At 28.9% G+C, this 13,832-nt stretch overlaps 1 protein-coding gene and 1 non-coding gene across 2 annotated transcripts; one reads left to right on the forward strand and one right to left on the reverse strand.

Moving 5' to 3' along the window:
• Positions 1 to 3,284: 3,284 nt before the first annotated feature.
• LOC114185572 (arogenate dehydratase/prephenate dehydratase 6, chloroplastic-like) lies at positions 3,285 to 4,965 on the forward strand. The gene has a single exon (XM_028073388.1). It carries the CDS (start codon positions 3,411 to 3,413, stop codon positions 4,683 to 4,685), a length of 1,275 nt encoding a protein of 424 aa, XP_027929189.1. The 5' UTR covers positions 3,285 to 3,410; the 3' UTR covers positions 4,686 to 4,965.
• Positions 4,966 to 13,751: 8,786 nt separating this feature from the next.
• On the reverse strand, positions 13,752 to 13,832 carry TRNAL-AAG. The gene has a single exon. It is a non-coding gene; the product is annotated as a tRNA-Leu (tRNA).

Here is a 13,832-nt window from a genome sequence, read left to right on the forward strand (position 1 = left end):
ATTTTGGTCAGTTAGTTTGTAAAAGATAGTTTTAAGTAGTATCTCTCATATACAAATTATGAATTAGTTATAAGTAAAATAAAAAAAAATTATATATAAATATTGTAACAATAATTTTGGTCTAATGTTTCATATCTTTGTACAAGTCTATCGATAAGAATAAAATTAAAATAAGCATAGTAATTATAAAATCAATATTTACATTAAATAAATATGTCAAATTTTAATATTTTACAAAATATAAAATATAAACTAAATTATTAAAAAATATAACATTTAATCAATGTTAAAATTGTATATAAGAGTATTTATTTATAAATTCAATGAAGCCAAAGAATATCAAAATAAAAATAAATAAAAGAGTTATGTTTGACTAAAAAATTAAAATACTCCGACTATAAAACTAATCTACAAATAAATAGTTTAATTACCTCTTAGACCTATAATTTTATCACCAAGAAAATAAATGTTTATTCTCTCTTGTGAAGTTTAAGCTTCAACTATAAAACTAAGTGTCCATTTATTCTCAGTAATGTTCTGTTTGGGAAGGGTTTAAATAAATAAAGAAAATAAGAAAAATACATTGATATTCGAAAGCTCTTTTTTTTTTTTTAAGAAATAGTCAATAAAATTTTAAAATTATACTGGGATTTAGCTTGCAAAGTTTTTGAAAACTGAAAACAGGTTTTTTTCTTCTTTTCTGGTCAACTGGTTTTTCATATTTTTCTCTTTCTTACTCTGATATGCCTGTCTGCACTGAACCTGGTTTTAATTTTATTACGAGAATTTATTTTTTTTCTTTAAACGATCTTTTTATTACTAAATTTTGATAACTTTTTCTTATAATTTTAGGTATCATTTCTTAATTAATTTTTTATTTTTATATATTTTCATTTTCAATATTTCAAAACCACTTAAAAAATATCATCTCATATTATAAAATATAATTGTCAAATATTATTGTTTTTTTTTTTCCAAATTCACCATTTCCTATTATTATTATTTTTTAAATTTGCTATTTTTACTTAGATTCATCAAAAACATTTTCAATGAATTAAAGTTGTATAACTTTTGTTTCCTTTTAAATCACATATTTAAAAGTTATAAAATAACTACTGTATATTTACAGGCATACAAGTAAAGAGCGTAATATTATAATTTTACATTATTTTTCAAATCCTCATACTGCAACTATAAATATTAACTAAAATTAAACGCCTTAAATATTATAAAAGTACCACATTGCTTTGTCGTGATAAAACAAAATAGATAAAATTTGATTAGGAATCTGGTTTAAAAAGTATTTTCAATTAATAATTCAATGTTAGTCCTTCACAACTTTGGGTCTTCAAATTGAAAGTAAGTAACTAAGTTATTTCTTAATTAAATCATAAATCATCTATAGAGTTATGTTAATATATAACAAATTCACGATAAAATTGAAAACATATTTTGTTGTCATAACGTTAAGGGTTTATTGGAGTAAAAGATAAGTTTGTGTTGTAGTACTCCAATTTTTTTATTTTTTTAAGACTTTGTATTTTAATACTCAGTTTTTAATTTCAGGAGTTTGTTTTCTGTAAGTACAAGTTTTCAATTCAAGAGCTTCTAAGGAGAATCTCCCTATAAATACAAGACAATTATCACTTAGAAAGGGAGAGTGAAAACTTGAATGTTCTTCTTTGAATCCATTTAGACTTTGAACCACAGCATGAGGTTCAATTAAATATTTTTCAATATCCTTCTTTTTATTGTGTGACGATTTTTTAGAAGAGGGTACAAAGCTCATTTTTATTTTGAAATTTTCTTGTAGGATCAAAGCTTCAAGTGTTTATCTGTTTTTAACTTTAAAAAAATTGTAATAATAAGATTATCCAAAAATAAGATTAATATCGATCTCAACTCATACGAAAATTAATATTATCATAATTTTAGCCAATATTTATTCGACTCAGTTTGACATTAATCTTAGTATGATAAGACCAATATCAATCTTAAATCTAGAGTTTAAATTTATAAAAGTTAACAACAAAAATATTAATGATTTCCACACAATTTACTATGTAAGACATTACAATTTGAAAAAATTTTCTTTAAAAATAACAAAATATTTGAAATCTTAGTGAAAGTTTTCAAATGTCACTTTTAGTTAAATATTTTCATCTTATTTGACTTAAGGTCAAGAATTGTGTATTATCATATTAGTAATTCAATAATTGTCATTCACATGTGAATCTTAAAGGTCAAAAGTAAATCATTAAGTTGTCCCTTAATCAAATTGTATAATATCTCTAAATCTACCTATACTAATCTAGAAAGAAATCTAAGCCAATAATGAAAAAATATTTGGTTATCAAAATATTAATGATTTAAGAGAGTGAAAAATGGATTTATTTCCTACTACTCCAAGCTTTTGGCTTTAAGAATTTGTTTTATATTACTTCAAATTTTTAATCTTATAAATTTATTTTCTTGTACTCTAAAATTTTAGTCTCATGAGTTTGTTTTTGTGTACTCTAAATTTGTAGTCTCAATAGTTTTTAAGAAGATTTTCTCTATAAATACAAAACAATTATAACATAGAAGGAGAACAAAAACTCAAATGCTCTTATTTGAGATTACTCAGACTTTCTTCAAACAAATACAACATACCCCAAATACAATACAATAATGAGAAAAATTGATTTAAAAACTAGTTTAGATGCACTTAATTTTAGATTTTATTTTCACTCACCAAGAAACATTTTATTTTTATTGTATTACAGAATAATAATATTTCATACCTAAACTTGATTCACACTTATGCTTCATAAACAATAAGACAATTTAGACATTTCCTAGTTTTACCTACCCATGATTTCACCAGCTTCATCACAGACCTAAACTCGTTCAAATAATTCGTGTATCTAACCGCCCTAACTATTTCATACATGAAGCCACTACATCGTCCATTGACTGTTCTCTTTACTTTTGCACAAAAATTTATATGATCAAATTATATATTTATTTGACAATTATATATTATTTTTGTACAGAGAAAGGAACACGTGGACAAATGAGGCGCAGAAATAGAAGAAAGAAAAAAGTAAATGTAAGAATAGGTTGGAAATGAGGGTAGGTGTGAGATTGACCGAACCACCACATACACCATCCATCCATCCATGAACCCATCCTATCCATCATCATGATCATCATGATGACATGTTATGCAGCTTCACTACCCGTTTCCTCACCTTCCAAACATCCCACTAACAAAAATATATAAAGAGCATAACCACCCCTTTTCTCTCTCAGCTTGAGAGGTTCCCTTCTCCAAAGAGAACACCAAGCTTCACCTAATCCACTCCAATACTCCTCAATCTAACTCCATTATTGTCTAATATTTTTTCTTGCTTCACTCCCACATCGATATGCAGACTCTTTCACCCCCAACCTCCAACGCGCTTAACCTCAACCACGTTATCCGCACGCGCCGCCTCGGACCAACCCGACTCTCCGTCAAATGCGCTTACGCATTCGAACCGGCGAGCTACGGAGTCGGCTCCAGTCGAGCCGATTGGCAGAGCTCATGCGCCATCTTAGCCAGCAAGGTTGTTTCTCAGGAACAAGCCTCCTCAGCCGACAAGAACGGTGGCACTGCCGACCACGTCGCCTCCGTTAATGGCCACAAGGCAGCCGTCAGCGACTTTCAACTCGTTCCCATCGGGAACCTCGAGGCTAATAACAAGCCGCTCCCGCCGAAGCCGCTTACAATCTCTGACCTCTCCCCGGCGCCGATGCACGGCTCGAAGCTCAGAGTCGCTTACCAGGGCGTTCCCGGCGCGTACTCCGAGGCCGCAGCCGGGAAAGCCTATCCGAACTGCGAGGCCATCCCGTGCGACCAGTTCGAGGTGGCGTTTCAGGCGGTGGAGCTTTGGATCGCCGATCGAGCGGTTTTACCGGTGGAAAACTCCCTCGGAGGCTCGATCCACCGCAACTACGACCTCCTCCTCCGCCACCGCCTCCACATCGTCGGCGAGGTCCAGCTCCCGGTCCACCACTGCCTCCTCGCCCTCCCCGGCGTCCGCAAGGAATTCCTCACGCGCGTAATCTCGCATCCGCAGGCGCTCTCTCAGTGCGAGCACACGCTCACCAAACTCGGCCTCAACGTGGCGCGCGAGGCCGTCGACGATACCGCCGGCGCCGCGGAGTTCGTCGCCGCAAACAACCTCCGCGACACCGCCGCCATCGCGAGCGCACGCGCGGCGGAGCTCTACGGCCTGAACGTGATGGCGGATGGCATCCAAGACGATCCAAGCAACGTGACGCGCTTCGTGATGCTGGCCAGAGAGCCCATCATCCCCCGCACCGACCGCCCTTTCAAAACGAGCATTGTTTTCGCACACGACAAAGGCACCTCCGTGCTTTTCAAAGTCCTTTCCGCTTTTGCGTTTCGCAACATTAGCTTGACGAAGATCGAGTCGCGGCCGCACCGCAACCGTCCCATTCGGCTTGTTGATGACGCAAACGTGGGAACCGCAAAGCACTTCGAGTACTTGTTCTACGTCGATTTTGAGGCTTCCATGGCTGAAGTGAGGGCTCAAAACGCGCTTGCTGAAGTTCAGGAATTCACCTCCTTCTTGCGAGTGCTGGGAAGTTACCCTATGGACATGACACCCTGGACCCCTTCCTCCCCCCGACATTGATTTCCATTGTTTCCTCTTTCTTTCTCTTCACACCTCCATTCTGAATTTTGTGAATAAAAAAACAAAACAAAAACCTCATTATTTTTATCATCACACCATATATTTTCACTGGTGTTCTCGTTCTCGTTCTTTACTTGCGTGGATTTCCTTTTTTTAATCAAATTTATTTAAGCTAATAGAATACGTGGTGGTGGAGCTTGCAGCACCTTTAAACGCATAATTGTACCTACACCCCATTGCTCACTATAATTCGATGTGGGATTCGTCGTCCTTTTTTTCCTTTCTTTTTTCTCTTTTTCTGTTTATTTATTGTCGTTTTCATTTTGTTGCAATCCTCCACTTTTGCTTCTCTACCAACCACCTTTAAAGGAGAAATGGCTCATTGAATGGATGAAAAGCTAGCGTGTGAGTAATTACGACTTCCAAACAATCATTTAAAAAATATGTATATATCAATGTATGATTAAAAAGTATATTTTAAATTTATCAAATTAAATTTAATTGGACAACGTAACATCGAGTGTAATAAGCCTGAAAATTGGATGTTTTAAAAAGATTGTGCTTCTGTAGATATTTTTATCAAGTCTGCAAATAATTTCGCCCTCATTTTTTGGAGGTAGAAAGAGTGGGAATGACATAATATTTCGAAATTTGAATTAGAAAAAGTAAAAATAAACAAAAAAAATTGTATTTCCGTAAGCAATTTTGTTTATTACGAAGTTGCAAAGCCAACAACTATTATCATTGAACCCTTTTCCGGTATAAGTAACTTTCTAAAATATATAAGCTAAAAGTTTCGGCATTTATCACTTTTCTTTTATATAAAACTAGACACGTGCATTCTAATGATATGATATCCTTCTTTCTGTGTATTTTATTTTCTTACTATTTTTTTCCATCTTTTTATATTTGTAAAGTTTTCATGCGTTTTAAACTTTTAAGTCAGAATATACATCCTATTTATCGTTAAATATGTTATTTTATACAACAAAATCTGTAAGAAGGTTAATTTATTTCTTTACAATTTTCTCTTTAGGTTGGGTTGTCTTTATACTCAAAATTGACATGGGAATCTAAATAAATAATAAGCATGCTTATAAAATTTTACAAGAACACATAAAAAAAATTCACATATACACACTGTAGCCTTTGATATTATTAGGATTCAAAAGTAAAAGTAACATGTGGAAATGCGATTATTGTCGTGCTTCATGTCATTAACTACAAAACAATTTCCATGAGACATTTTTTCAGTCTATGTTGGGTATATACTTAATACAATAAATCTTTAAATTTTAAAATTATTCCCCTATTTTATATGCCATGATTATTTAAATTTAATATAATATTACTTATAAATATTTTATTTATATATTATTTATTTACTTAACGTGAAAATTTTAACCCAAATGCACAAGTATAAACTTCAAATAAAAATAAATTATATGTCATATTTTGATATTTACTATCAAAAAATTACCAATCTACACTTAATTTCACACAACCAACCTTTTTCATTCCAGTGACTAGAAAAACAAAGGACGTTACAATTATTTTTGCCTGGCCCACGCTGATTTGTGAGCATAATTAATTTACAAATATTTTCCTTTTTAAACATGTTTCTGCATCAAAAGCAGTGGGGCACACGCACGACGCAACTTGCAAACATGAAAAGGAAGTGTTGAATATTACTCCCAAATAACTACACAGTAGCATTAGCCCAACGTGGTAGGGGTAGGTTTTAGGTATTATAATAGAGAAATTAGTGCATAATTAAGCTTCAAAATAAAGGCTAAGCAAGATGACTCGTGTGTGTAAAATAGAGAGCGTGTAAACTTATTTTTGTTTGTGTATTACTTTATTATAAATCTTGGTTGACCTTTCATGTTTTCTTATTTTTTATTTGAAATTAAATATGTTTTTAGTATTTAATATGTAATATCGGAATCCGTTCATATCATGATATTAATATAATTTGATTATTAAAATTAAAAAATAAGTAACTATAATATTTTTAACCTGAAAGTTTCTTCACCTCGTATGCAAATATAAAACACACCAAAAATTGATATTATTAGACTAAAAGGATTATATATTTTTATTTTTGAGTTAAATATGTTTTTGGTCCCTTAATTCTTAATGAATTTTGGAATTAATCCATTTTGAAACTTTAGACCAATTTAGTGCTTTATATTTCAAAATAAGTGAATTTAGTCATTTTAATCAAATTTTGTTAGATTTATTTGATGTTTCAAACGCGTTTTATAATAGTATTTGACTTTAACATTAAAGAAAGAATGTGTCAAACAATATGAACAACTCAAATACAATCCTGAAATGTGTCAAATAAACTTAACAAAATTTGATTAAAATGACTAAATTCACGTATTTCGAAAGATAAAATACTAAATTAGTCTAAAGTTTCGAGATGGATTAATTCCAACATTCGTTGAAAGTTGAGGGACCAAAAATATGTTTAACCTTTTATTTTTTAAGTGAAGTAAAAAATAAGATAGATCAAAATTTGAAACTGAAACATGAATTTTAATTTTACATTTAAGTTTGAAAAAAAGTTCAAATTTAAAGACTTAAAATATATTTAATCATTTTTTATTTTATTTATTTAAAAAAATTATATGATGATATAATAATGTCTAATAGAAGTTTTTTTTAAGGTTTGAAAAATAAACGGTAAGTAAGATGTTCACAATCGTGACCAAGCGATGGTGTAAGATATGTCAACACAATTTCACGATTCAAGATTGATTGCTAAAGCAAAGAAGTCAAAACTTGGAGTGCAGAATGAGTTGTCTTTCTTTGCTTGGTCGTTGTTTCTTTCTTTCCTTTGCACCAACCAATTCTTATTTTTATAATCCACTCTTTCTAACTTATATTATTTTTTAAAAGCCTCCTTTTATGAACTCATCAACCCCAAACTTATAATAATTAATTATTTATTATAACATCATCCTTCAATACATTCTTTTATTCTCTTTCACACACATGGGGTTTTCTTCTTTGGACTAAATGGAAGTGAAAAAGAAAAAGAAAATGTTTAAATTGAGAAAAGAAAGTAAAAGGTTTCTAACAGAATAAATTTTATTATACATTTAAAAAATAATTTGTAAACTGAATTTTCAAAAATAATTTAGTAAGAAAGTAATTTTTAAACTATAAATTAGAGTTAAAATAAATTTTAAATTAAAATTACAAAATGAGACATGTAAAATTTGGATTAAAAATTAAAAATGTGATTTGATCTGTACTTTTTTTGTACATAAGGAGAAAATAAACAAAAAAAAAACAACTTTTATTACAGTAATGATTAAATTCACAGTTTTTTTTTTTCATGTTTATCTAAGTAATGTAACAAGGTAAACATTGAGTAGAGAAAATGAAAAAAAAAAAAACGAGTCTTATATGCATGACATCAAATATGTTTAGATAAATTTCTACAACCAAGCTTATACAACTGAAATATATAATCTTTTAGAACATTTTTATTTGTTTTGATTTTCATAATTGATTGTTTTTATTTGTAATTCTTGATGATTGATATGTGTTTAATAAGTTTAATATATTTTTGTAGTATTTATTGAAATAATTCAATGTGGTTCATTAGTTTTTTATTCTTATTTTAGTTAAAATAAGTTAATGCAGGCTTTTTCGTCGTATTAACATTAATGTTAGATGAAGATTTAATGATTTCACTTAGACAGATAATAAATCATTTAAAACACTAATATAAAGAAAAAATAGAACACGATACGCTTGTTCCTTTTATATAGTTAAATTATCATTTTTTTTTTCTAGAGAGATTTTCTCATGAATTTATGTATATCCTTCATTCTTCGTCAATAATTTAATATCAGTCCTCAATACCTAGAAATTACAAAAATGAATGTAATTCCAATTGATTTTAGTTTCTATAAATATATTTTTTTTATTTGGATTGTTATAAAGTATTACTATTAGGGTAAAACATGTTTTTGTCTTTCAAGTTTTAATGAATTTTGAAATTAGTCATTCTTCAAAACTTTATACCAATTTAGTCATTTATCTTTAGAAATGCATAAATTTAGTCATTCTTACCACATTTTGTTAAATTTATTTGACATTTTAAATGCATTTTATGATAATATTTGAGTTAACATAACAAAGAAAATGTGTCAAACGGGGTAAACAATTCAAATACTATCATGAAATACGCTTGAAACGTCAGATAAACTTAACAAAATTTGGTTAAAATGACTAAATTCATGCATTTTTAAATATGAAGGACTAAATTGGTCAAAACTTTTAAAAAGAAACTAATTTCAAATTTCACTAAAACTCAAGGAATCACAGTCATATTTAACTCTTACTTTTATTGTACTTCTTTGTGCTGGGATATACATAGACACTTTTAACAATGTCGGTATCACCCATTTGATAATTTTTACCCACCACTAGGGCAATTTCTTTAAAAATTATCTACTAAAGTAAATAAAAAATGTAAGGATCAAAGCTAAAATCCAAGTAATAAACGTAATCAAGTGATGTAATTTATGTAAATTATTGCGTTGTAGTCTTTTATTTTCCATTTGTTGTTGTTTCTTATGCAGTGAGTGGAGCATAAATCAAATGATTAGGTGGATGATAGTGTTTAATCAATGGATTTGTAACCACTGTGCTCCATTCAACTACTTTTCTGATTAAGTTCAATGTGTGAGGGTTTATTCTGAAACTTTATGATTAAAAAATAAAAGTTTATTTCTAAAATATTATTATAGAAAAACATTGATGATGATGTATGACTGAGCAAAGTGAGACAATTTTTCTGATTAAACTATAAAAGATCAATCTCTAAAATGTTTAACACAATTATTAACTTTACAAAATCAGAATTTCAAAATATATATGTGTGTGTGAAAAAAGATCGTGTAAGTTGACTTGACTTAAAAATAGAAATAAAATAATTATGATCATTGTTTTTGCGTGAATGCTAGATACTAAGAAGATAAGTAGGTGGAGTTAGATAAAGTATAATCTAAATTTCTTATTTAACTTAATTAGTTTGAATTGTGTATTTTATTTTTATTTAACAATTTATCTGAATTCAACTTAACTATATTATTTGGTGTTAGGTGGGACAAACAGGTCAAATAATTGTTTTGTCTACGATAATTTAACGCACTCACCAACAACTGACGTATACCCTTTTAACATTGGATTAAGTAATTTTTAAAATATAACTTATTAGAAACATATTCAAAACAAATACTTGTAATATTATAAGGTAATGTAAATATTTATGATAGATGCAGAAATAAAATCCACATAATAAAATATATATTTTTACAATAAAATAATTATATAAATAATCTTTTGTTGTGTATTTAGTATTAGCATACAATTGATTTTGATCAAGTTCATGAAATTTGGAATTCACAAACTTATTATTCAACCTAATTCTATTTACACGTAATAAATAAAATTCAATTATATCCAAGTATGCAAAAATATAATTAAGTTAAGTCGAGTTTACTGAATTTATAAATTAGATATAATCCATTTATAATTATGAATGTCAAAATGGATGAATTTATTATTATTATTATTATTATTATTATTATTATTATACATATATATATATATATATATATATATATATATATATATATATATTCTGTTTTGGTTTGCTTGATTCACCCTAATAAAAACGTGTTGAAAATTTCTGCCCTTTGTTTATTATATACAATTAAAACCAACTTAATTATATAAATATTTTATAATTTTAATTAACTAATATGTTTAATTAGATAAAATAAGATGTTTGTTAATTTACGTATTAAAAGATTTTATTGTTATCAATAATTGTTAGGAATCCAAGTGTGAGTCTAAGTCCCACATTGACCAGAATTGAGAAAGTAGAGCACCATATAAGAATAAAGACCCATAAACCCACTGCCTTAAGGTTTTGGGTTGAGAGTGGTGTCAATGTCTTATGTGATTGGGCTCCGGCTCAGACGAGTACAGTACCAGTATGGTCCTAGTATCGAAAGTCTTCCTGTAAGGATTCCAGGTATATTTTGATTTACATCTTTCGAATAAAACATATTACAAAAATTTAGTCTTTTGCATTTTAATTTTGATGTATCAATTTAATAAAATAGAGAAAAAAAAAACCGGTGCTCTACCCATCTCATGAGAAATTTTGATTAAAATAATATCATTAGAACAAAAATTTCTCCAACAACATATTATGTCAAATACTTAGATCAATAACACTTTTTTTCCTTTTCCAACATATCATAAACATGATTAATAAAATTATTTCAATTTAAACAAATTGGATTAATCTCAATAAAGCATTTTATCCATCAAAATATATTAAGAACATTTTTCATCTTCATCTTTCTTTATTCACCTTTTCTTATCAGAATAAAAAAAATCAATAAAAAAATATTATTTGAGATGCTATAACTTTCTTACAAAAATTTTTAAATTTTTCTTTATTCACTTGAGTATAAGAATATGTACAAGTAATCACATTGAATGTTAAGACATGGTATCAATATTTTTTCCTCTATATGGATGCAAAATACTTTATTTTAATTGTGTTTAAATTGAAATAAAATGGTAAAAAATCTACTATTTGGTTTAAAATTTCCAAATTTTCTCACCAATCACAATCTAATAAATCCCTTTCTTTGTGAATATGAATTAAAAGATATAAATATCTACTAAAAAACATTTTTTTAAACTATTAAACTAACAAATATCACATACCCATCTATTATATTCCCAATAATGCAAAAGTTCTATATCCTAAGCTTCATTATGGAAATAGGAAAACCTAACAAAACTTTCCACAATTATTTCAAAGATCACTGTGAGAAAAGAAAAAGAAAACTTGTTACTTTGAGGGAAGATATTTTCTCCACACTTTTGAAAAAAAGAGAATATGAGGCTTTAAATTACATTAAAATCCACAATTTTTGACTTCAAAAGGCAACAAAGGAAGGGTAAAAATGGCAAAAGTGCATACATATTATAGTAGTAAATGGCATATACCACAACCACAACAATTGACATTGACTTGAAATAAGAAACGAAGTGTGTGTATTTGTCATAGACGATTGATTGAGTGAAAGGCACTTTAAATATTTTTATTTTCCTCTCCAGAATATATTTTAGTATAATTGATTCAAATAAAAAAATGTGTAATAATATGAGAAAATAGAAGATATCAGGCAAATGAAAAATGTAAATATTAATTTATTGTTATTGTTAACTAAGTTCGATGAGGGTTTTTAATTATTTTTTCAGCATTTAGATGCATTATGATTTAAATAACGATTATAAACTCCTACTTTTATATTTTTGTCAGTGTTTTATTTTCTGTATAAACACATTTCATTTTAAAATACGATTTCTTAAATTAATTATGCCTCAAATAAAACAAAGTTGTGGTGGTTGAAAAGAAATTTCAAAGAAAATAGAAAAGTAGTAATCAAAAGACAATCACATGTCTATTTGGAAGTTACACGAATTTTGTTCGAAACTTCTAGCTTTTGGGAAGAAAGCTTTTTGTTGCATAGCTAATTAGATTCATAGGTGAGAATTTATTTTAATTGTACCTGTAACATATAGGGAACTAGACCTAACATGCTCATTTTGATTTTGACCCGATAAATATTTATCATAAAATGAGGAATTTCAGTTATGGGCCGATGTGTCAAACAAAGAATCTAAGCATGAATTGGATCGAGCAGGAATTAGGCTGAGCATGAATTGCGTCGAGCAGGAATTGAGCCAAACAGGATTTGGACTAAGCAGTAATTGGGACGAGGAGGATTTGGGCCAAGGTGGTTAGTTCGTTCCTAAGAGAAAGAGATTTAATATCCAACGGAAAAATAGGATTCAGTTGCTGATATTTTGTCACACTAACACGTTTTCCTACAAATCAAGTAAGTTTGAGGCCTATATAAAGGAGAAGAGAGAAAGAGATGGGGCAGACATTTTTTAGAACTAGAATTATTGAACTCTAGGAAAGGAAAAACACATATCTATCGGTGTAAGAGTCAGAATGTGTTCTTAATTTTCGTCTTTTGAGATTCGTGACAAAAAAGTACTTAAACGTAACGTTTTTGTCTAAAACGTTTTTGTGATTATAAGTGATAAAAAGTAACATTTTTGTTTTATTTTAGTTTGTTTATCTCTCATTTGTAATAAATTTTCCATCAAAATAAAAATATTAGACAGAAATAATTTCACCTATAGATCAATTTCACGAATCTTCGTCCAAACAACAATTTTCTTTTATCTATACTTATTATCATTATTATAATATGTGTGTGTACACTTGAAGAAAATTATGTAGTAAAATTAACATTGTCTCATATACTTGAGGGTTTAAGTTTCAAATTCTATTTATTTTTTAGATTATATAAATATATATACTCTTTCAGATAAAAAGAAAATTTATCTATGCGAGACTCAAAATTCTTTAGTCCATGCAAAATTCCCTTATATATATATATATATATATATATATATATATATATATAATATTATTATGGTTGCCGAAAAGTTTCAGAAAGAAAAATGTCAATTACCATTTACACGTGTATATTATTATTTTTGTATTAGAAAATAATTTAGAACCCTTTGTTAATAGTTTGGTTCTAAAAGGTAGTAATTTAGATTAAAAAACAACTCACATAAGAGTGATAATAGAAATATATAATAAAAACAGTAATGAAAATAAACACACCCTATGCGTTTGACAATATTCATATCTCAGACCAAGCCTATGCTGAAGTATTCTCTTTGGGCTGCTCCTCAAATGAACAGTCCATAACGGGCCCATAATAATTTATGACCCAAAACACAACAAAAGCAAATTAAGCCCACATTGATGGACCGAGGAAAAACACACCCTATGCCCACATAACGGGCCCTATAACATTTTATGACCCAAAACACAAAAAAGCAAATTAAGCCCACATTGATGGACCGAGAAACGAAAAAATATCTAATGTTGGCGCTGACTCGCCCAGATTGATGAAAGAAGATTAATTTTGTTGAGAGTGGGATTTGAACCCACGCCCTTTCGGACCAGAACCTTAATCTGATGCCTTAGACCAACTCGGCCATCTCAAC

This window comes from Vigna unguiculata, chromosome 5 (assembly GCF_004118075.2).
Source record: "Vigna unguiculata cultivar IT97K-499-35 chromosome 5, ASM411807v1, whole genome shotgun sequence".
In the NCBI taxonomy this organism is placed as follows: Eukaryota; Viridiplantae; Streptophyta; class Magnoliopsida; order Fabales; family Fabaceae; genus Vigna; species Vigna unguiculata.

Excerpts from the sequence above, each read along its gene's own strand:
- LOC114185572 (XM_028073388.1), top strand. The coding sequence starts at position 3,411 with ATGCAGACTCTTTCACCCCCAACCTCCAACGCGCTTAACCTCAACCAC.